Source organism: Rhea pennata, chromosome 7 (assembly GCF_028389875.1).
Source record: "Rhea pennata isolate bPtePen1 chromosome 7, bPtePen1.pri, whole genome shotgun sequence".
In the NCBI taxonomy this organism is placed as follows: Eukaryota; Metazoa; Chordata; class Aves; order Rheiformes; family Rheidae; genus Rhea; species Rhea pennata.
The window spans coordinates 32,236,321-32,262,182 of NC_084669.1; the positions used below are offsets into that span (position 1 = coordinate 32,236,321).

The 25,862-nt window shown below is 35.5% G+C and overlaps 1 protein-coding gene across 3 annotated transcripts in view; it reads right to left on the reverse strand.

Annotated features, from left to right (window-relative positions):
- The window catches only part of CCSER2 (coiled-coil serine rich protein 2), a 74,115-nt gene that overhangs the window by 18,358 nt on the left and 29,895 nt on the right, over positions 1-25,862 (reverse strand). For all 3 annotated transcript variants that reach the window (XM_062580178.1, XM_062580177.1, XM_062580176.1), the window contains exons 5-10: positions 19,589-19,679; positions 16,100-16,262; positions 15,145-15,340; positions 3,241-3,324; positions 1,303-1,389; positions 116-214 (exon numbers count right to left, since the gene is read on the reverse strand). In XM_062580178.1, the coding sequence (XP_062436162.1) occupies positions 116-214; positions 1,303-1,389; positions 3,241-3,324; positions 15,145-15,340; positions 16,100-16,262; positions 19,589-19,679 (720 nt within the window). The remainder of the gene's footprint in view (positions 1-115; positions 215-1,302; positions 1,390-3,240; positions 3,325-15,144; positions 15,341-16,099; positions 16,263-19,588; positions 19,680-25,862) is intronic.

The window sequence follows — 25,862 nt, forward strand, 5'->3', positions numbered from 1 at the left end:
AGATACAGAGCTGAACCTCTCAAATACGGCCAGCTGGCGTGATGGCAATAACAACAGAACTGGGGAATGAAATGCACAAAGTCATACCCAAGAAGGAATGGCAAGTTTTACTCACAGGACTTCTCCTCCAAGAGGTTTGCGTAAATTTGTCAGCATGCAAGCACGATGTCCCTGTAAGTTTTTCATTGTCTTTCTGGCAGTTGCATCTAGTGGCCTTAATCCCCCCAAACAGAGAGAGAAAGGAGAATTTATTAGAAAATAATTGATTAAGTCTATTACAAAGCAGAGTCAAGGCAGAGTAGCACAATATTGTTAAAACAGAGAAACTAGTATTTACAGTACTACACAAGCACTTCTTTTTCAAAAGTATATTTATAAAGAATTTAGAATAAATGTTGTTAACTTCTGGAATGGGTTTTTGGTTCACTTGAATTTCTAGAATATCACATTCAAGACACCTTTAAATAACTGAATATAAAGTTTATCCATCTTCATGGCAGAGTTCCTTAGCTTCAACAAAGCATTTCAGTTACTACAGCAATTAGACACACAATCCACCAGGAGAGGAGAGATTTCTCTGAAGACATACAGTTAGAGCAAGACTAAGTGTACTAAAAGCAATGCTGACTGTAAAGTGCTAATAGGTAAGACAGTTTGTTTTGAGGTACTGTTATCTGGAATACTGTTTAAGCAGCACAGCAGAGAGACAAATCTTAACCTTTTATTTTCCTTTTAGAAAACGATCACAGGCTGCTTGTGGGGGACAGGTTGAACACCACAGATCAGTTGCACGGCACATAAGTATACAACTACACGCAAAGGAGTTCATTAGAGACCACAGTAGCAATAGGTTTAAAAAAGGAAAAAAGAAAAAAGGATAATGTTGAGAGGTGAAACCTGAAATAGAACTTCAAGCATAAAGTACCTTATCTTTTTTGTTATTTTTGGACAGCTTCTAGAATTTTATATTCAAAGTGTTTCTTTTGGAAATGAAAAATATTTAAGTATTGCATAAATATCCTTGCATAGGACCATTCACATCATGACTGGCCCACAGAATTAATGATCCCAGTTACAGACACACCAGCATCTGTAGAACTGGTTTGTTAACGGAGCCGTTACAGACACATGAGTCAAGTGGGTCTAAACAGAGCCAGAAACTCAATCTTCATTATAGTGAAAGTATAGGAAAGTCAGTCAAAATTCAAAGCCTAGCCTTCTTAAAGTCTCGAAAAGAACTAGGTATAAAAGTTACTGTGGTGTACACTTGGGACTTTTTTAAATATTTAACGTTATACTTACGAGTTGATGCTCTAATCTGTTGATTGTTTCATCCTTTTTCTTCAGTTCATCTTTAAGCTGTCTGATCTCATTTAGCAGATCTTCGGTCTGCAATAGAACATTGGGCAATAGCAAGTTTTCCATGAGGGCTACACAATCTGAATTAACACCTTCACAGGACATATTAGATCACTCTCATATGATCATATGAGCACTCCGATCATAGTATTAGCACACACTTTCCTCCCAGCTTCTTACTTCATGCTCTCCTCCTGTTATTCACATGTTGACATGGGCTCTATGTATGCAATCTAAAGAGTGAAGAAACTTAACTAAAAGTCTCTGTAAGATAGAGTTGAACCAAACCACTAAGCTTTCACAGCATGTACCTGTAAGTAAATCAGCTGCGTTTTTGATACAATGATTCATCTGTTGTGTAAATAACTAGTAGCATGGAGAAAACCAACCCTAGTCATCAAGTACTACTTATCCTCCTATTTACCCGACAAAAAATACCAAAGCTTGACACTAAGGTGAACTGCTAATTGAAAAACTTCTATTTGAAAAACCATTAATGAAAAAAGATTAGAAACAAAAATATCACAAATAAGAACAACTATGTTTATTAAATGCAAATAACATGACTGCTTTGAATACATTCTACCCAAAACTGAAAGACTTAAAATAAACCACACAAAGTTGAGACGTAAGTAGGGATAAAGAAAGTGTTTTTTAATAATTTTTCATCATAATGTATTTTTAATATACTTAGCATCTGTGCTATTAGAGCTAGGTCATACATAGGGCTGTACTTCTACTTAGTAACATTCATTTACTATTTCCATTTCCCTGAAGATTGTTTTCAGTTACTGGTTTAAGTCAACACCCAGCCTGATTTATTCTGTAATTTTGCAAATTATATGCTGATATCAAATTAAAAAAAAAATTCAAAATACCTAGTACTTTTTGTTATGAAATTAAAAAAAAACAATACTTTTTCCCCTAGAAATTAAATCTAAGATTTTGAGGGACATGGCTATGGAAGGACAAACATAAATACAGAAGTACAATTAAAGAGAAAACGCCTGAATGTTGATAATTTAGAATTCAATATTGCTAAAGAACAATGCTGACGTATCTATGCAGCTTTGACAAATCTTCTTAATCCTGAAACTAGGATTTGGACAGAGGGACTTCAGACAAGAGTAAGATTCTAAGTGTTCTTGTCTTTCAAGAGAATTTCTAAATCTCTTAAGTTAGCATTATTCTCTTCCTAGAAGTACAGAATTAGTGACTTTTCTATATTGATTTCACAATAAGAAGCCCAAGTAACGCTATAAAACCTTACCATGGCAAAAAGCACAACATTACCAATCTGTCTATGAAAAAAGATCCTTCTTGGAACATCCACTGTAACTGAGTTGATCTTTAATACTCATTCTAAAACAATGAATGCATCTTTGATTTTATGGAGTTTTTGCTAGTTTGTTTTCTTTAAGTTCTTATAATCACAACACCTGCATTATCACAGGGGAAACTCACTCTAGATGAAAGATATTTTAAACTGGAGCATAGGTTAACAATAAATGCATTAAGACACAGTAAATATTTAATTACGGTGCGATTACATTTTGTTTTCAAAACTTAGCATTAGACTACATTCTAATAGTTATCAAGCAGAAAGTTTTTGAAAGAAGCTACTCTGCAGCTGTAAATTCTCACATTTGCTACAAACATGAAAAGGTTATTTGAATTATTTAAACCATACATGAATTTGTAAGAGTGCATTTTGAAAGGTAAATAAATCCATTTAAAAAAATGGAAATTATATAAATATTTGCTAGGTTTGTATTTAAACAGATACAAGAAGGACTGCTTTTCAATTATATAGAAGTTGATTTTCTCTTTTACAAACAGGTTCATACCTCTATTTTGTAGGAGTAAATCAGTGCCACATACCTTACAAGTAGGTTCAGTGTCTTGTGGTTCCGGACTTGATGGAATCGAGAGTGTGATGTCCTGGAGTGACACATTTTCATCATTCTATCAGAGGAAAAAAAGAACAAAAAAGGTTTGAATTACTTGCTGAAACAACTCTTCAAACTTGCTTTCAAAAATGGAGGAACCACCTCTCTGGGGAACCTCTTATGATGTCTGATCTCCCTCTCCGAATTTTTTTTTTCCCTAATATGAAAGAGTCTCCCTTGCTGTAGCACGTGTTCATTGCCTAAATGAGGGGCACAAATAGCCTCTCTCATGAAGCAACAGAACTAGCTGTAGTTATGTTGAAGAGTGCTGATTCTATGCAAAAATCTGGCAAACACTGGCCACTGTTCAACCATTTTTATATCAGGAAGGAAAGATTACCCTAGGAGATTTCAAAAGCTCATTTTCCTTTAGAATCCATACTAAAAATATGTCTGAGTAATTTTAAAACACACAGCCACAATATGTTTCACATAGGAATCCTTAACTGAAGCAGCTACATTCGCTGCTGGGTTGACTAATACAAAATTAATCCAAAGCCATCAGAACTAAATATCAATTATGAGAACTGGGATTATGAAAATGTCTTCTCCCCTCCCTCCCCCCGACAGCCATGAATTCTGAAATTAAGCACAGCAGGTAGAAATAGAAAGAACTTGCAAAGATGGCAAAATGTAACCGCCTAGATAAGTCCTGAAGCATTTACACCATCATGAGAAAACAGCAGCAGCAGCTGCGTGCAGTATACTAAATCTGTGGTACTCAACCTTAAAAAATCAGTTAGGTTACAGAGTGAAGTCAGAGACCAAACAACTGACAAGGTATTTCCATGGTGCAGCCTCACCTCTGCACTGTGATACATGTGTCCCATCCAGTGCGACACATCCTCACAGTACAGTTGTAACACAATTACTTTGTGGCCCTAGAAAGCCATAACTCCCATTTTCTTGATGTAAAAAGATTTTCTCTTGTTCCCTTGTCCCCACCATCTGCAATCTTTTCAAAAAAGAAAAAAAAAAAGTGTATTCCTCAATTTTTTAGAAGTACTTTGGGGGCAGCAGCTGTAGAGATTTTCCTTCCTCTGCGCCTTCACTGCCTCAGATTGCATTTGGAGAAAAACAACACAGGTGTATATCGCAAGCCTGTTTAAAATTACTACAAGGTTAAACCAGCAACTCCCCAAAACCACAAGAGAAAATCTGCAGTTCAAGTGCTAAAGGTCAATTAAGAAAAATCAATAGAACTATTTGTCCTTTATGTCCCTGAGGTATGTAATTCTTTTTAATCCTTAAGAAATATTTCTTATATAAATTATTAATTAAATTGCAGAGAAATACCTCAAATGAGATTGTAAAAATGTTTTTTTTTTTAAAAAGAAAAAAAATTAAAATTTATGAACTTTTAGTCATTGACTGCTTGCAGCCAAAATACGTGCAACCTTCTAATCATATCAAAAAAAGTAAGATCTATCATACAAGTCAAAATTGTTTTAACCATATTAAAGGTAGTTAAGTTTAACTTCCATCACTTACATGTAATTTTGTATATCTCAGAGTTATTTTCTTCCAGTTTTTAACCATCTTGACTTTTTTTTTTTTTTTTTTTTTTTTTTTGGAATAGAGCTATTAATTTGACTAGGAATCAAATTTCAGTTCAGCTTTTTTGCTGAAGGCTTCTGACTCCTTGGTGTAGCAAATACTTCAGCTTACATACAGTCCAACACACAGTCGCAGAGTTGTGTTCAATTCTCAAGCAGCTGCTTGTCCCTTCCAGGCAGACTGCCAGCACCGAGTGACAGGCTGACGAAGCAGTTTACAGTCTAGTAGGAATGAGTTCTAATACAGTGTTTTGAAATGTTTTACGCAATAGTACAATCATAAAGAAAAGAGTAAGCACCTTATTTAATCCAAAGCATTTATAAAATTCTAAAGGGGATAGGCAGCAATTAACAATTTCTTCAATATTTCTGTTATTTAAAATAACTACTCAAACAAATTACATGCACTCAGAAAAAAAAGTACAATCAAGTTTATTACAATTGAGAAGGAGTAATCAGAGGAATGAAAAAACACGAAACAAAAAAACCTTATAATTTCAAACAAAAGCAGTTTGCATATATTTTAAAATATCTATCTTTTACCTACCAATAAAATACATACAACTGGAGAAATAACACAACAATACATTAAGATCACACTGCAAAGAAAGCTACCATGTCATAATTTTTCCAATAATTCAAATGAAGTGCTCAAATCCTATCCTATACCTGACTAAAATCATTGTCAAAGCAAGAGATAAGCTAATTTGCATCACTTCCCTTATTATTTGCTGAATTGTTTTAAAATACATAATACACACAGTACAACTGAAATAAAACTTTCAGAACTAACATACCAGTGGGAGCTTAAATACCTTATTGTGAACATAAAGTAGTAACAGTTTGGAAGATCATGAATCTTTCCTCTTTTCCTTTTTCCTAATCACATTGTTAAAATGAGATGGGGAAGGAGTGTGGGTGGAGAAAAACCCAGCAGAATAAGGAAGTAGCTATCCAGGTACAAAGAAAGAGTTGAAAACGTAATTAGCAGAACAAATGCAAGTTGTTTTATGCACATACTATTTTTGATAGCATTTGGGAAACCAGTAGAGAGTGCATAATTTTAACCTTTAAGTAAAGCATTACGATAACAAACTTTATGTAGCTTATCATTACATTGCAATGAAGCATTATGAAAAAAATCACTAGCGCATTTATTTTACTAGAATACATTTCCGACAGAATAATTACTTATTATACCATAACATAAAAAGCTAGGTATCTAATTTTTACATAAACATACCTTCAAAACAGCTGAACTAGTCTTATTTGTGCCTAATATAAAAGATGCTCTGCAAAAAGGATACCTCAGAAGAGTTTCTATTTGGCAATGAATACTGAAAACAAAAGCTTATCAAATAAGTTCTATGCAAAAGCATAAGAACAAAACCTTCTAATCTAATTTCCTTCGCAGATTATGTTTTTGTAAAACAGCAGCCTTAGAAGGAAAAAATCCTCAGTCAACAATATTTTAATTATTTCCTAATTTTAAAACATTGCAACAGAAAACTCAAACCTAATACATTCTGGCATTCCTGTTGTACTTATTTTTAAATATTATTGGCAGTTTAGGCATGAAAATAATCTGTAGTACTTAAACTGACAGAGAACTAATGTTGCAGATGTTCACATTTAATTAGCTATGTAGGGATAGCCTTCAATTATTGATTCAATTTTCAACCTAGTATGAATTCATATATATTATTTGCATGCAATGTTTAATTTAGTATATCCTATTTTCAGAAACAATCAAATAATATTGAAGTGACTGATCATTTTACAGTCCTTTTGGCTATGAGTATCACAATCCATTTTAATCTGTAGCTTTCTAAAGCGATTTTCAATTCAATTATATTTATTGGAAATCTTCTAGAGGACTTAAGTCAACAGCATACACTTCCTCTTACATAAGGACCGCCCAAAACTGATTGAAACAAACTGGAGTAATCACACGCTTGAAGATTCATGTTGAAATGGCTTCTAAAAATCACACAAAGCTGGAGTCCAAAGCCATTATAAAAATACCCTTGCGAGATGTAAAGCCATGCTAAGTTTTTTAATAGCTGCATGAAAGGAAATGGGTGAGTGTGCGCGTGTAGGGGAAAATGGCACACACCCCCTCTTTCAACACTTTCAGAATATTCAAAGACTTAGGGTTGCTCTGAAAAAAGTTTTCCCCTCATTTTTTTTCAGAACAAATGGGAGCATATTAAAGGAAAGCTAAGGAGGAAAAAGATACAATTCACCTACCTCTACAATGTTTTACTATTTAAATGCATAGACTGCCTATGCAACAGAAGTAATGCCTAAATCTTTACAACCATGCCTATCAAAGTGGTATCTGATCTCATGCTGAATATTTCAGCTTCATGTTCCTCTTCAAAGCCTCTCCGCAGAGTATCATCCCCATCATAAAAAAAAAAACTCAATTTTTTAAAAGATAAGTTACTGCAGACCAGCTTATTTCATTGTTTTAGGATGAATTCAGTGAAAGTTACAGATAGAATCTTAAATGCACTTGCAGTTAAAACTAGAGCAATTCTTTCCCCTGAGTATTAACGCTGTCATGCAACTTACTTCTCTGGACAACTAATTTTATATATGTGAGAGATTTTAATGTATCCACTCTAAAATGTTAGAGCCTAACCGTAGTGGTGGATTACATTCTCAAGTCTGCATCTGCCGTTTTGACTTCATCCCAAAAAGTCAGGCTAAGGATTGTGGGAATAAGCCTCCAGCATGGCTGTTGCTGTTACACTACAATTCATGCAAACGCAGACACAAAATAGAAAAATGTAGCTTTGAATAGCTCTTAGCATGTTCTCATGCCAGTATTTTACAAGTGTGAAATCTTTAGTATGAATGACACACAAATTCTCATGCTCCCTTCACTCTCCAAACTCCAAGAACAGACTTACTTTCTTAGGAGCATACTAAAAACGATTTTTCATTCTTTAACAGATTAGATACGGAGAAGCATACCAGATACAGGTACTTAGTCAAAAAAGGCCTAGTTAAAAAAAATATCATTAGCCTAGTTAGAAAAAATCTCCAATCTATTCTCCTGATCATTAATACACAACAGCAGAGTATTTTACCTGCTGTAGGCGGTTAGCCTTAGAGCGATTCAGTAACTCAAAAACGGCACATCTGGCAGCATCAGACCAGCTGATATTCCTTCATCAGTTATATGCTCTCATTTTACGTGCCTTGATCTTTAAAAAGGGAGGGGGGAAGCAATTAGAAAAAAAAGCCACTCCAACAAAACACATCGTAACAGACCCTGGAGCATATTTCAACAATATAAACATGCACCTTCTCACTTCATATAAATGGTGTGGTTTTCCTCACGGCCTATGCTTCTCTTTGCCCCTGTTCCCCTTCTCTTCTTTGGGTAATATTACTTACAAGCTAGTGGTTTTAAATCTGTGGTTAATTCCTTCACTGAAAAACTCTCTGGAATCTGCAAATAGAAAAGCGGTTGGAAACAGTTCTGGAAACAGTTTGATTTTCCTAATGCCCTCCGCTGTTTTGTTTAAGTTAAAAGCATATGTCAAAAAACAGCCAATAGCTGTTTTCATTATTCTGCTACACTACATTTTAGATTTTTCTATTATAAAAACAATGCATTAAAGGCAAATGTATTTTCAGCAATTAGTTTGTGAAGGCTAAGAAGTTGAGCAGAACAGGAAATTTTTAAAAGAATACATTAGTAATTCTATCTTGAGAATTCTTTCACATACCAATCAAAATACCACATCAGTATCTGCAGCTCACAGAGCTGAAAAATATCAAGGTCTAGCCCTTGATTTCTAAAAAAAAAAAAAAAAAAAAAAAAAGAGATACAGTCAACATAAGTTTTCTACATCACAAATGACTCATTTAAATAATTCCATTTGCTAATTCAGAGTTTTGTAAAGATGCAAAAAGAAAACTGTTTATCAAGTACAGGGATCTACTGAGCTGCTTACCGCCTGACACCTTGCTATCCATTTGACTATAGTTTCTTTTAAAAATTTCGATGTAGGAGCATCACATGTAGTTTCCATCAATTATAAACTGAAAATATGTCATTTTGATTTGATCCCATTTTTGGTGAGCTCCCTTGTTTCTATTTCTTTCAAAAACAGTTTCAGCAAAATCAGAATAAAAATCTCAGTTTTACCCAAACCAACGAAGCTCCAGTGAAAACGCCCTAGGCTCTCCCTTCCCCCAAGGGCCCCCTGATTGCCCAAATCATTGCCAGCCCCAGTCCGCATTTCAATTCCAGAATTCACCCCTGGTTCCTGAACCGACAGGGGCTTGCTGACCAAGGCGGCGTTCAGCTACCGTAGCGCACGACCGCCCGCCCCGAGCAGGATCCGCCCGTCGTCCTCGAGCACTCGCCCGGCCCGGGCGAGCACCTAGCCGCGGCCTGCGAACCACGGCGCCCTGTCCCAAGCGGCAGGTGACTCCACGCGGGCAGGGGACGGGGCAGCACACACATTCGGAAACACAAACCTGATACTGTCTCTGACGGAAAGTAAGCGCACACAACTCGTTTCGTTTCATCTCTTAGTTTTGTTGATGCAGTTCTGACAGATTACTAGGACGATTCACATAGCTGAGCCTGTGAACTCTTACCCTTCATATTCACACACAGAGCACATTATATTTTCAAATCTCTTCAACAAATTTCATATCCAGATGAAATGAAATATCTTCTGATTCCCAACGTTGCATCAGCACTTATTTCCAGACACACATCTTCTAATCACTTAGCATGGAATCTTCACAAATTCATTAAAATGTATCTATAAAATTTAGAACTTGTGAGCCTAAGGCCACGGGCTGAATTAACTGCAGTCTCCCCCGCGCACACTCCTTGTGCGTCTGCAGCGCAACAGCGAAGCAGCTCCTTCGCACGCGGGCGACTCGGTAAACGCACGCACAGCTCACCACACTACACACGCGCCTCCCTAATTACCTTCTCTGCGCTCTCGCTTCCCAGCACGCCACTGATCCTCACAGGCTTCTGATACGCTTCATTTCTCGTTTGTTCTTCTCTTTAGGTAGCTCCTCTCCAAGTTTCAGTTTATTCTTCACACTAGCTGAATCCAGGCCGGTTTTGAACTCCTCTCAGTCTAACCTTCGGTTGTTACTCAGCTTATTGATCATCTTTCCATTACGTTTTAGTTGTAGCATATCACTTAATCCCATCATAGCATAACTAAACATCTAAGCATTTTAAAAGGTACTCAAGACTTCGGAATTTGTCTTCTCACACTAATTTCCCATGCCTCAGCTCCCTAAATCTATTTTCTGTCTGTTTTTAATGCGGTCCCGGCTGTGAACACGCCGAACGTTCTGACTGTTCGGCTCGTGCTTCTCTCATGACCCCTCAAAGGAGTAACAAAAAGGAAATCAGCAGCACTACCTTTCATGCTGCAGTCTAACTAGTCTAAACACCAAGCTGTACTTGTTATTCCATACAGTACTAATTTCAAGCATATTGCATATTGCCACTGTTAACTAATGTCTTATAAAACCAGTGCTATCTTTATTACTTCTTGTCTACTCAAGTAGACAGCACTGATTTCAGAGAAGAGTTAACAAGTAAGTATTTAAATAGATTCTTTCAAAATTTACCTGCAGACTGGAAAATCTGCTACAGAGCACAAATACTATACCCGGAAACACACTTAGGTGCAAGTTTTCTGTAAATATAGTAAAGTATTCTCAAAAAAGAAAAAAAATCTACATTTCTATTTGTTGTCATTCCTAATGACTAGAAGTAACTGTTTGTGTTCACTTACATTAGCAATAGGAGGTTAAATCTGTGGGAAATATGTATGTTACCAACAGCAAGTGAGTTGTATGCATTTGCCTTTTCTAAACGGTTAGAAAAACCGTTTGCGCTCAGCCTGAGTTCCCAATATACAGCACAAGCCTACAGCATTAACTAGCAGATACTAGCAGTGTTTCATACTTTTTTCCATATATATGTCTTCCTGAGAATGCCTTACAGTTTCAAAATACATACAATCCAAAGGCAAATATCAACTGGTTCCAGCTTTTCATGCAGTTCCCCAATTTCTCTACATTTTGGGTTGTACCAAGAAAGTGATAACAAGGTTTCTGTGATAGAGGCATGTTTCAGCTAGGAATTTATTTCAGAGAACAATGGCCAAAGTGCAGTAAAATTATCAGGAACTATTGGTTTCCGTCTCAAGGAAAAATAAAATCTATTGAAGAGCCCTTAAAATCTAGACCCCATAAAAACATAATTTTAAGCGGTTATGTAGGAGTCTGTACACAATATTAGGCGAGTTACTATATATCATTTTATCAGTGACAAGCTTTTACTCTGTGAGACTTTAAGTTACAAAATAAGAGTTTTTATAGAAAGTTTTGAGTGCTTTTTAACTGTAGTATTACAAGTTACTGATTTTTAAAATAATGATTAAAATATTAAAATTGAAATCTTGGAAAAATCATTAAGTCACAACTATGCAAATGAAGTTCAGAAGTCATAAAATTCCTAGGAAAGTACAGCTTCCAGGATCAAACAAGCAAAAAAGAAGAAAAAAAAAGAAAAAAGAAAGAAAAAAAGAACTTTTAAAAAAATGTTTGTTCAGAAAGACTCAAACATTTAGTTGCTGACTCACATTTGCTTTTGTCAAATCCAGCATTGTAAAGGCAATGAGGGAAACTATTTCCTGGCCAATAAAAGCAACAACTGCAGTTGCAATTTATACAATTCATGAGAAAGAAAATTTCATATTACTTTATTAATTCAATCTGCACCTTCCTTATCTTCAGGTCTCCTATATCAAAGGTAAATATTTCTGAAAGATCTCATCGGATACAAAATGAAAGAAAACACAATGAACACCTATTTCACACTAACAAGTGACCTATTTAAAAAGTACTCAAGTCACTTAAGAGTCTAACATCTCAGCAAAAATATATAGGTAGAGTTGCCAATTTTGGGCTACAGACTTCATTTTTGCATTTATCTCTTCGGAGATTTGAGTGCGTCATACCTGGTACATTACAATGAATGACCTGAGCTTGAAAAACAGAATTTCTTGCCCATTTCTTTTCAAATTAGCTTTCATAAGTTTATATATATATATATATATATATATATATATATATATATAAACCTTTCCTCCCCACAAAAAAAAGGCTTCAAGGATCTTAGAATTCTGTTAACTCCTTCACGCTTTAGTTCTTGTTAGAATATCACTAAGTGCTTATTTGAATTAAGACAGAGCGACAACCACTGCTACCAATCTTGAGAGAAGAGGATGGGCTACATCAAGATGCCTAGAGCAATGGCTCCAGGGTGACAGAAACACCACAATCTTTGCTTAACTAAGGATGTTCTAATACATTAGCACTGCAGTCTCAACCTAGGGCTGTAAGCTAAAGGAGTCAATTAAGGAGGAAGGAAGGAGCGAGCATTTACGATCAAAATACGATCAAAAATTTTTTTAAAAACTGTTTGAGCATACAAATGAAATACCTTCATCAATATTTAACAGGCATTGACATTTAGATGCCAGTTATTACTAAAGACTTTCAAGGCATTTCCTTACTGCAGAAAGTTAGTGTTTCCGTTAAGTTTTCAGTGAGAACATGCACCTGTAGTTCAACATCTCTCTGTAAATAATTACGGCTGCCTTTACTGTAAGAATGTTTGTTATTCACTACCTCTGGTCTGATACAACACTACCACAAAATCAGAGGAGTTTAAACTTACCACAGTGAAAACTCCAAAAACTCTGCAGGAGAGAGATTCCTATTCTCAGCTTCAACATTTGTTTTAAGACACCAAGCGTGAGCGGAACGTGAGAAGTGGACGGCACCTGCACAGCTGGCAGCGTTCTCCTGGGAGTTCAGGGAAGGCGAGACTACCCAGGTAGCTACTTTTTTTTTCAAGCAGGACTGAGAAAAGAACAGCAAGCTCATGCAGTGGCAGTTGTGCTGCTCGTAAAATGCATGATAACTTAAATACAGTCCCACAAGCTACAGTCACAGCAATGAATCCAGCACAGCACATCAAGGCTCCCTAAGAGCCCCTAGGTACATGTTCGCGACGTGCTATGCTCTGCAGTAGGTCACACCACAGTTGATTAGATGATCCTATACAATTCTGAAGTACAATTATTGCTTATTTCCTAATAAAACTAATTGTTCCTGTGAGACTTCTCTCTTGACTCTACACCCGTATTTCCATCCGAATTAAATAACACTGGTAAAAATCATCATTGGAAAATGTATGAAATATTTAAAATACATAATCTAGGGGAAGCAAATACAAGACCTTTTGCTTCTTTTGCTAAAGCTAGTGTTTGAAAGGAGCTCTGATTTTGTATCTTGCTTTTTTACATCTTGTAAGAAAAGGTCTGTCATATAACCTAGATACTGAATCAAGTACCATTTCAGTATTCAGACTGGAAACAGATGTATCTGTTTTCAAAATTGTAGAAAAAAACAAGAATTGCAATATTTTTACTTATTCCTGTTAGTAAAAAACTCAGTATTTTCAGGAAAAAGATCAATAATTAAAAATAAATGAAAAAATTTTGCACAGTTTTCACTCAAATTGTTTAGTAAACAAAGGTAGCAAGGAGACATATATATATATATTTTTATACATTTATATTTTTAACATTTGTAGCAGGTTTAGTCTTATATTACTATGTATATCCCGATTAAAAGGCTGGATAACACACAGGAGACTAGAATAAACAATCAGAACTCCAGTGCTGAGATTTGGAAGTAGTAAGTTAAAAGAGGGGGCATTAAATCAGGAAAATACAGAGAACTATGCTTGACAAAGTTCGAAGGAAAGAACAACACTTGTAGAACAGAGGAAAATCAAGCTTTTGTCACTAAATAGAAGCAGTAAATTCTGAAGATTGTACATAAGAAGTTTGTCTCATCTGCAGATTTTTTTTTTTTTTTTTTTTTTTTTTTAATCCTCATCCGAGCTACTTGAGGCAGAGTTTTTCTGGAGTCACTTTTTAGAAAAGTCTGGCTATTATAACCTTGGTCAAGATTTAAAATGAAGTCTACTGCAGGACCACAGACTATTTGGCAATAACAAGTACAACTTTATACAGTGAACTACAAGTATGCAGATTACTGTTTTACTGTTTTGTTTAACTGTCCCTGTGCTAAAGCCATTAAGAACTCTAGCTTAAAAGTTCCCTGTTATCTCATGTACCAATCACATGCCTGAGGCTATTGGAAGGCAGAGTTTACGTAGCTTACTTAGTTCACTAGACAGACATCAGGCTCTAAGAGCACATCTTCCCTCTCTGGCACTATCTTACTTTTTCTACAATGTCCCCCCAAGCAGAAATACAATCTGCAGTATTCTCAGTTACCACAGGAACTTTGCAACAATTTAGCAAACGCTTACATTTTTTACAAGTACATCCTTGAATTAGTTACATGGTTGATCTGCTTTTTCTTGTTTTGTTATTTTTTTGTTTTAGCATCTTTCTTTCATGACAGGAACTTACTTTCCCTGTGTTATGCTGCTAGAAAAGAACAGCATTAAACGTAACACTAAACAATATCACACTGACATTTTTCAAAACTGACCTGTATATATCTCCAAAGAAAAGTCTCATATAGTTTTGTTTATTTTTTTTAAGGAAGGAAAGGAATTATCGTAGCTGAAATTCTGTATTTTGCAGAATCATCCTGTGGTTTATCAAGTCCTACAACTTGTCAAATTTTGAGGTCAAATGTTAAAAACTCCTTAAAAGTTTATGACAATGCACTGCTTTCTTACACTAAAAAGGCTGAACTTTAGCACTTCCGGAAAGAGACCGACCCAGCAGAATTTGCTAATCTCCTTGCGGAAACACACAGAAAAGGTGAGAAGAATGAGGGAAGTAAAGCTTTAAGAAAAAGTTATAACCAACATTGACAAATGAAAGTTTATTCAGTGTGAGAAAAAAAAGTTTACTCTCATTTTTTTAGAATCTCATTAATTAAAAGCCTGTCTCACAGACATCCACTGATCATGTTTTTCTCTGAAAATTACCTTTCTTGCTTTAGAGAAGCAGAATAATACTTAATATTTTTGGAGTCAGTAAAGTGCTTAAAAGATAAAAAGTATTATTTTAAAGAGCAATGAAAAATATACTTTCTTAAACATTGTAAATCAATGTATAAAGAAAACAACAACAGCAAAGTAAGGCCAAACAGAAGACCAGGCTATTTACATGTGCTCTCTCATATACTTTCCTGCTTTTCTTCCATTTATAATGGCTCACCTGGTGCAGTAATCTTTTCAGTTTCAATAACTGAGTTTTTACGGCTGTGCAGTCTTGGACCATGTGCCGAAGTGTCATTTCATCAAGCATCACAGTATTCTCTGCTAAGCCCACCAGCTGTTTAGGAGCTTGGTAAAAATTTGGTGCTCCATAACTTTCAAAGTGACTAATAGGAGACTCCAGGTAGTTTGATCCCCTGGAAGAACATACAGAGATGACAAAGTAAAGCTAGAGTACACTAGAAGTTTTATGTGACATGTGCTATACTCATATATTGTGATGCACAGTCGGGGGGATGGGGGGAACAGAAAATCAGGAAATGTCAATACCATTTCAGTAAATGGTTGGGCCTTTCTTCCCACTTGCATGAATCTCTCATAGAATAACAACTACAATACCCTAAAAACAAGTTTGCTCATCTGGATTTTTTTTATAAACTCTATCACTTAAGCTAGCCTAAGAACTATAGCATTGTATTTAATTTAAAAACAAATTATTAAGTAAAAAACTATCTGAACCTACAACATACAAGTAATTAGACAGTGTAATATTTATGCTTGGAACACATACAGTAGTTTAACCAACTTATAGTAGTTGGTTAACCAACCAATAGTAGTTTAAGCAACCAATTTATAGCAACATATAAACAAAGGTAGCAAACCACCACATTTTTAAGTTACTTCCAGCAAGAGGCAAAACACATATTTCAATTAAAACCCCCCTACAGAAATCATGAGGGCTTTTTTTAATTATTATTATTTTTCAAAACTGTTACACATCTCAGCAATTCTCCTAGTCAGGTATGCTATTTATAAATATACAACTATTCTGAAAATGTCATGTATTCAGTATTGCCTGAGGCCCTTCACTATAAAAGAAATTTCTTAACACAGTATTTTGATTTTTTAACTTCTTGGAGAAAAGAAGTTATTTTAACAGGACAACAGGTTCTTACCTGCTCAAATCATTTTTACCATGGATATACTGATCAGTATTGCCGAGATGATAGTGATCCTGTGTATTCCATCGCTGCTGTGGTGCTCTTTTCCAGAATCCTTCCGGATGTTGCCTAGCATTTCTGTCTTGCCTGTCATAACGGCTCATATTTTCACATTCCTCTACATGGAGCACAAAGATAGAAAAAGAAAAAAAAAAAAAAGATTCTCAAATTCATTTCCAGTATCATGTAAATTAAATAGTTACTATGTGCTGGTAACAGGTGCAATGAAAATCTGGTTTCTTTTTATTTCAACTGACAAAAAAAATAAGCATTTTAGAACTGTCAGATAAACTTCTGTAACAATCTCACTTTTTTACTAGCATATAAACAGGTCTTGCTATAAAAATCACTTGGACAACATAAGGCTATGGAGAATGAGGCAGGAAAAAAAAGTAACTTCTTCCTGTCTCCGTTACTGACAGTATCTTCAGGCCTTTGAAGAGTTAGAACAGTACACACACACTGAGGGACGACATTTGAGAAAAAGGCCAGCACTTTATTCAAAAAGAGAAGGGGGGGGAAGAGAGAGAGAGAGAGAGAGAAAGAGAGAGAGAGAGAGAGAACACGAAAACAGTTTCAATACTTTTTATATATATTTTTGTACATAAAAAAATATATAAATCATCCCAATCATCTGACCTGTGTTTAAATTTTAGAGAAATTTAATCTTCATTTACCTGGACTGTAGGCGCGATTTAAAACAAACAAAATCTCTTTAAACCGCTGACTTGTTAGAAGGAAAACAGCTTTTGTTCATTTTAGTTTGTGGAATCTATATTTGGCAACTGCTTGTAAACCACGAGAAGCAAAGCCAAAACTGCTCTCCATGCCCTTAGACACAGCAAAACACAAAGTTTGGAACCGCGACTCTGCCACTGCACTTCCGCCGTCACTTACCCAGAGAGCTGTTCCTCACATCGTCCGCGCTTTGCCAGGAGAACAGCTCTGCACAAGAGAACGTTGTTTTCTGTGGCCGCCTACTCGGGCATAGCTGCGCATAAGACGCTCATAAACAGGCCTTCCTTCCTGCTCAGTTCCCAGCCCGCGTGGTGTTGGGAAGTGAGCCCAGTTCTACCCTGGGATATAAAACTGCCATCCTCGCTCGCTGCATACATACTTGTTGAACTAGAAATGTTTCTATAAATAGTGTCCAAGCAGCACCCCAGACTCCAGAACGAAAGAAGGAAAGTTTCTGTAGACCTGGGAAGTCTTTTAAGGTTGACGTCTATTAAATCACATGTAATTTTGAGCAAACTGTTGGCAAAAAGTGCTGTTCAATATTATTATAGAAATACTCATGCCTAGAACTCAATTTTATCAACTAGTTTACAACCATAAAATTAGATAAGAGAACTACTTGGTCGCTTGAAGTTACCAAAGGTTTATTTTCCTTTAGAAACATCCTCCTATAGCTCATAATGCATGATTTTAATTCAAAATAAACCCTCAGTAAACTTACAAATAATTTTGTTATTATGTTTTTCAGCTTTCACAAATGAAGCCGAGACACTTGGAATAAAAAAAAACATAACATCAACAAAACAATGGATTTTGGGGTTTGCAGTGGTCACTCATTTAAGGAAAAGCATGAGAGCTTTTTGATTCTTCAGTTCAGTCCCATTTTGTGAAAAAAAATCAGCGTTCTCAAAAAAAAGCAAGAAACAATACCAATTATGCCAAATTAATTCTACAAGGAAAATCAACTCTTTAAAAATGCCAAAGATAATAACAATCAGCTAACATTGATCCCAAATAGTAAGTCTCTCCTCCTGAACCACCAGCTTAAACAGCACTGGTTGTCATAGACACAAGACATTCCAGCTGCATAAACACTACTGAAACTTAAATCTGTACCCTGCAAAAACTAAGTTTGCTCTATTGAAGCAATGAAGCAGAAAAGTATTTCACTTTTATCTAGATTACAGATATTAAAATATAACCATTGTAATCTTTGCAAAAGGTTAATATATAAAAGGTTAATATACAAGTATATTAATCTTTTGTATTTTTAATACTTTTAAATTAATAAGTTGAAATAGAATTACTACTGCATATGCACTGTATGTTTCATAAACAAGACTTGTAGCAAGAACTTGACCAACCCTTTTAAATTGTTTCTTGATTTTTCAAAAAGGACAACAATTATTATTACTGGAAAAATACTTAGGTGCATATTCACTTATATTATGAGCAGTCATCTATGTATGGCATGTTATCCATTCCAGCAAAATAAGTAATCTGTACATATCTATCTAGGCTTAGAAGATGACATTGGCATAGCAGCAACTGTCATAAAAATGTGCCTTTTATACAAGTACTTGGTAAAGTTTATTCTGAGATTTAAAAGTCTAAGTACTGCACTTCCTATTTATGCACTTTTAAAAATATGATTTGCCACCATTTTGTGGATGGTAGACTACGTATTTATTGTTAATTTGGCTTCATAGCAAACATACGCATAGAAGTCTTCACCCAAAGAACTCAAAGAGGCCGAATATCCTCAAACATCACCGAGTAGCTAAGGAACACACAGAACAAAGAAAGCCTCTTTTTCCACTCAGAGCCTATTTCTACAATGTAAGGCACCTTGATAGTGTGTATCTGATGTTTCTATTTATTTGAAGACTACAGTAACCATTATAGCTAAAATCGAACTGGGAAGGAAAGCTAATATACCCATACTCATGAGTCACTGACAACGCTTACGAGTAGGTCAAAAACAATGAAAAACAAATGCCCTTGCAACTTTTTCAGGCTAGAATTTGAAAAAAAAACATGGCAGTAAATTACCTTATCTAGCTTAATCTAGTCTGTATTTCTATCATTTTATTGGCATCTGTGTGCTACCGTCTTGCCTATGTAAAGTCCTCCCTATGTAAAATATGCCAGCATTCTCACTGACAGCAATGATATACAGAAGACATCCTGAAAAAAAGCATCTTAAGAAATTAAGGCTTTTGTTACCTTGAATAATATAAAAGAAGTTAGGAAATGATTGTCATTTTATAGAAGAAAAACAAGAATTCTCTCAAAAAGAATTATGATTCACTATAGCTGAAGTCCCTCCCCCCTTCCCCAAATGAAATTTTTCAATTATAGATGAAGCATGTAACTGAAGGGCTAACTTGAAGAAATCGAGTCTACTGAATTACCTTATGAATAAATATCAGCCTGCAATAAGGTAACATTTTTATAAAAAAATATAAAATTTTGAACTTTACTTAAGAATTCTTCAAATTTAAGAGTCACAGTTGGGGAACACAGAAATTTTAAATTTCCCATATTTCAGAAAAAGAGCTGTTACCCTAAACATAGAACAATTTTTCCTTGGGAGGAGGAAGAGTGCATCTACTATTAAAGTTGAAGTCAAAAAGTGAAATTCAAAGACATCTTAATCCTGTAACACAGTTTCCCAACATAAGATTGTTTGGCTGATTTACTAACCATTGTCATGAGGTGGGTCCTCAGGAAGGTCCACATCAAGCATGAGATCATCATCATCAAGATCACATGAATCAAGATTATTCAAGATATCCTACAAGAAAGAAAATGTGAGAGAAAGCTGCTTTCATGATAATTCTACTATCATAGAGAAGTTTATTTCAAAACTTTGGTGCATTTCCATTGTATACATAACCAATACTGTCTGCAATTTCCTCTGTTCCAATGAGAAAAATCAATCTTTGACACCATTTGTAAAAACACTAATAATCAAATCAATCCTATATGAAACAAAGCTGAATCAAAACATGTTTTTCTGCCCAAGCAATGCTCCAAAGACTTTTTCAGTTCATTAATATTCTGCATGCCTCCCAATTAAGACACTTTTAAAAGAAAATGATTTTTCTCAGTTTAAAAACAGCTTTGTGAAGAGATGTTAAATGACCTTAATTGAGTCTCTCTTGTTATAGTGATCAAAAGTTCTTAACTTCACTCAAGGAGGAGGCTGGGAGTAGGGCGGAATCTGTATTATCCAGATTTAAACCTTAGTTTCTCAAGAGTCTTAGTGCTTCAACTCCTTTAAATGCATATAAAGATAGCCACAAAGTGATAAACAAGTCAGTCACAATGAATATATTTTTTTATAATGCTGAACCACAGTTAATTCAAAACCCATCTACTCCTAGCACTCTCAATAAGTGAGGCTGAGTGATGAAACAAAAAGTAAATAAAACTGCACAGATCAAGCTAACATTCCTCCTTCCCTTTATGAATATGCACTCACATATCGCAAAAATATTATTAAAAACATTCAAGTAGGACACAATAAAAGAAATATTAGATTATAAGTAAAGAAATGTATGCAGATTTACACTTCTGGCTACAAACTTAAGAACAGTATCCATTGCAGCATATTTTGTCAGTCCTTTCAGTCAGCTAAGCCCCTAAGCAGTAATGGGCATGGAATACGTATCTTGCCATAAACAAGAAGGTGAGTTAAGCAGTACAAAGCTTCAGAGACACAAGATACCTGACCTGGATGAGTTATCGATGAGTTACTGGCCAGCAAAGGTGGCCTTCCGGCCTTCCTACCGAAGTATCCTGCCCAGATCAACACACTGACGAGTGACCCTGCTGCCTGCTCAGCTATGCCAGCTATGCCTCATCAGCCTCTTCAAAACCAGCACTCACCAGTATCTCCCCCTCTCCACACTGGTTACCGCTGCAAGGATGGCGCTACAGAGCTGGTCCGTACCTTTCACACCATCTCTCTCCCAAGACCTCAGCAAACAATAGAGGGTTTTAAAGACTGACTTAGAGCACTTCTTCTGAACCACTGTCTTTAGTATAGCAAGATAAAGCACAGGGAAGATTATTTGCTAGCAAATTGGGTGGAACTATATCTTAACATTTTTTAAGCTAATGCAATATCAGCAGCAGAGACTTCTGTCTTAAATCCTTATCAAGAAGAGATGTACAAGCTTTCTTCTCTTGTATATTGTTACAAGAGAGTAACTCCACGCAGTCTAATAAGGGCAAGTAATACAATCTGGCACACTCACAAATTTTCGCAGTCATCGGCACACTTATCTGACAAAAAGGGACAAGACCCAACAGCAAGGTATAGTTGATGAATTTTATTAACATGTTTTATCTGACTGAATCCTTCAGGGGAAAACCAAATTCACTGCTTTCTCTCTAACACACTTCTGCTAAATCCAAATGACCAGACATTATTTTCACAACACAATGTACCATTACTAATACATGAGCATCCATACAACCTAAGCCAGACTTGTTGCATATACTTACCTCAAATGACTTTTTTTTTTAAACTTAAATATTTATGGAAACTTAATGTCTCTTCACCTTTGATACAGCGACATGAAATGGAGCAGGAGTGTTCAAAAAAATGTTTAAATTTTCTCAGCAAGTTTAAAGCTGCAGGATGTTTTTCTTCCCTTCTCCTTTACTACACTGAACTCCTCATTATGTATTATTCCTTCAAATTGTTTTTCTTCTTTAGAATCCTTTTATAATCAAGAAAGGTGATGCTTCTGTATTTCTTTAAATACATTACCAAAGGCATCTTTCTGCTTTGATCAGAAACAACACCTGTGCTTTTAATGAGCTGGGAAATAACACCTGAACATGTTTCCTGCTGTTAAGGCAGCTTTGGTCTGGAACAGCAGCAAGTGAACACCTACAATCCTTTCACATGTTTTATCAGCCAGCAGAGATTGGACTGCTCCCAAGGTGTTGGTGAGAACCTAGCTTTTTTGGCCAAAAAATGTGAAATATTCAGTTATCAACACTACGCTCTGTTGCCTTTTGTCTTTTAGATTGTGGTTCATATTGAGCTGTTTCTAAAATTACTAGAAAAACGTCATGTTGCATAGGTATGCTAATTGTACAAGAAAAATGCAATAAGGAGTTAGTACTAACAGAATACATATTCCATCCAAAAAACTACTCAGTCTGGTATAAAGAAAAAAGTAACTGTAGTGTGGGGCAAGTCGAACTGGCAGTCAGATGACAGAAATGGGTTCCTCATCCCTTCAGAATACCCACGGCAGGAAAACCGGGCTCTGGACAGTAAATGCTCAGCCACACTACTGAAATGCCACGGCAGACAAAGCGCAATGCTTGTGCCACAGAACCCAGAGCCCTTTTCACTTGAGCGTTCAAAGAAAGCTAAACTTATTAACACCAAAGTGATTGTAAGGTACAAAACAAAGCAGATCTCATGCCTAAGAAAATTGTTAACGGTTATACACCTCTAAATTTCTTTGCCTCTATTTTCCCGAATCCCAGATAAGAGCCGTAGGTCTTTAAAGTCTGCTATTAGATTCAAGCATTTCACATCTGCCTCTTTTCTAAGAGCAGAAATGCAGATTTATTTAGGTTTAACAGACACATCTAAAGATGATTCATGGGACCAATATTGAAAAAAACTTCACCAAATATTAAGTAAATAAATGTTTTATTTATTTCTCACAGGGTAACAACCTGATCATCAAATACCTGACTGAATGCTTGCATGCAGACCAGCAATAGGCTGTAAAGCCACACTCACTTGGAAAACTATGCCTTTCCTGGTTAAGCATTTGTTTTATTTGTTTTGTCAGAGCTGTATGCGCAAAAGGAAGTTTAACAAGCATGTCTCTAAACCAGTGAGCCAACTGCTCTTCAGCAGCCTTCTACATCCTTCCCATGCTGTCAACAACTCGACAAAGGACTACAATATTTGATTACAAATGGAGGAAAAAGCAAGGCATATTTTAAGATTCTGTTACTACCATAAAACATGATATTTTACAGTTCTGCAGGGGAAGTTATCTGTTGCCTTTTAGACTGAAGCCATTTAAAGAATATGTGGATTTAGCATTAAGGAGAATAAACAGAACGTAAATATTCATTACTTCTCATTTCTATTAATTTAAGCTTTTCCAGGAACTCAAGAGATTTTTAAATACTGTCATTTTCTTAAACAATTCTGCAAAACACGGGTACATTTGCGGGTCAGTTTGTTAGTCGATAAAATTATTTTTATCCTGTGCATACAAACTCAAAACTGGTATGAACAAGCATTTTCTCTCTCTGTTGGGGAAATTTAATGAACAAATACTGAATTACAAGTGGCCCGAAATATATATAACAGTTAGAACATTTGCCATTATTGTGCAGAAGCATTAAAAAAAACGCACAACACAAACACAAATGTCAAGAGTGATAACTAATAAACCTAGACAAGCCACTATTATCTCCGCATCCAAACTCAGAAGTCTAATGATGTCAGAGCAGGATCAGCACCTGAGATGCCAAACATACATTTCCGTCAACAGCACATTTCATTATATTTCCCTAATTATATATTCTTGAACCACACTGAGGCAAACTCTATGCTAGGAAGACAACTCTGAAAATGAAGTCTTTGGAAGGGCTGGGCCACAGGTATGTTTACCTAACAGTACTTCCAACTGCTGTCTACTTGGCAAACAGATGATACAAAAGTAGATATTATCACTATTATCTTGAAACAGCTGTAAGAAATCAAAGGTTTCATCAACACAACATTAGTACATATACAAACAATATTTACAGACATCAGCTACTATTTTTATTACCTATATAATGAACTACAGTTAATCACACAGCAGCAACACTGCTAATAATATATGTACTTAAGAGCTATTAAAATCATGAAGTTACTCTGGGCAATCAAGTCAAACAGAATAGAAAGTAAGAAACTCTTCAAAAGGGCATCATCTACAACCCTACAGAATATTAAATGTTTTGGCAGTTTTTATTAAAGGTTACAGTAGGAGAAGAAGCAAATTTTATTTATTTAGTTGAAAGGAATAATGCATCTTCAAGCAGCACATAACTTCACAAGACTGATTTAGCACTAGATTTTTTAAGATGGTACAACCTAGAAAGAGATTAAGTTTGGGACTATGAAATCCCAAATCAAACTACAATCTTGCCCTCGAGCTCTTCCTCCAGAAATGTTTTCAACTGAACACATGCAGTGCTCTGTTGACACAATATTTTTCCTATTACACTGCAGTGCAAAAGAGATGATCCATTACTACTGGAATAAAAACTGAATAAATTTGGAACCCCAGTAGGAGTGAATACTCACGCTGTGTAAGAAATGGGAAAGGACTAAATAAGAAGAAAGGAAACAGGCTTAGCTGGTTTACATCAGTTTTCTGCAAGTTCCTTCTGTAGCCACAGCCCTCGGGTGCTATATTTTATCAAAGGTTAATCAAGCACACCCCAACAGCTCACTCGCAGCACTTGCTTGTTTGCCTAATTTGTTGGATATGTACAGGGTAGCATCTCTTTCTCAAGAGGTGGAACAACAATAAGTTCTTAAGAGTAATATGCTTTGAAGATCAGAGGCACCGTACAACAGCTACTTCTACTGAAGCAAAACGAATTTGAAGTTCTACATAAATTTGTGTCACATCCATCATAGTGCACTGCAGTAGCAAAATGCTCTTTTAAAAAGTTCTTTTCCTAAAACTCCTCATGAAATGTATACAAGCTCTTTTTTCCAATCAGAAGCAGTATTTTAGCACTCCTCAAGTAAGTTCAATTTAGCTTAACAGTCAGACCTAGTCAGAGGCCTAATTATCAGTTTTCCCATTTCTTGAACTAAGGACATAACACAATTCACAACAAATTAGTGTGCCCAATATACAATAAACTACAGTGTATCCAAATTAGAAAAAGATAGGTGTCTATATTTCCTTTTTTTGAAATGCAAAAGATGTGCAGCTGTGGAAACTTATAAAACAGTGTACATCATATTGGAATTAAAAAAAAGGAAAGAATTGAGTGGTTCAGGTGGGTGCAAAAAACAAAGTAATACTGGATAAGCCACCCACAATCAAATTATTTTGGAGTGTTCACAGAATTGAAAAGGGCTTGAGCTCAAAATACCACTTAGCATTTTCCCTTCTACTTTTGCACCTAAGGTTTTATCTTGCTCAAAAAGCAATTGTGTTTGGGTAGTCATGAACTTTTAGTGAATAACAGGAATATTATTTCACCTTTCTTGCACAGTTCAGGGTCTCAGATGTCAATCATTTTTTCTAACATTAGAAATAACGTTGTTAAAGGAAAGTAGTTAACAATTATTATTACTGATTTACTGAGTGAGGGCTTGCTTCCAACAGCAATCATATACTGCTGAAAAACAGAAGTGAATGCTCACATGCAATTTAAATATTCCACAGTGGTTATTTAAGTTGAAAATGCATAAAAATGCCTTCAGCTTGATATGCTGTATACCTTGATTTCTGAAGCCTATATGCACTTTTTTTTTGTTCTATTTTCTTGACCAAAAAGAGCATACAAGAGCATTTACATATAGACCATTTAACACAAGATTAACTTGCTAACTTGCTTCAAACAAAAATACTAAAAGGGGGGAGGGGCATTCCACTTTTTTTTGGGGGGGGGGGGGGGGAAATCAAACTCTACAGAACGTATTTCCAGAAACTCAACATTTCATAGTATTTAAATGAGCAACATTCTATTATTACAGCAAAAGATGCCATGTGTCATTTATAACATCAGTATGTTAATAACCTTCTGGCATGTCTCTTGATACTAACATTCACCTACTACATTCCCAGGTTACTGACAATACATTTATAAAAGCTTCACCTGACATTAAAGTAACCTAATTTAGTAAAAACTTTAGTATTAAAGCTGGCTGGATATTATAAAAGGTAAATATGCTGGACTATTTCCAATAGATACT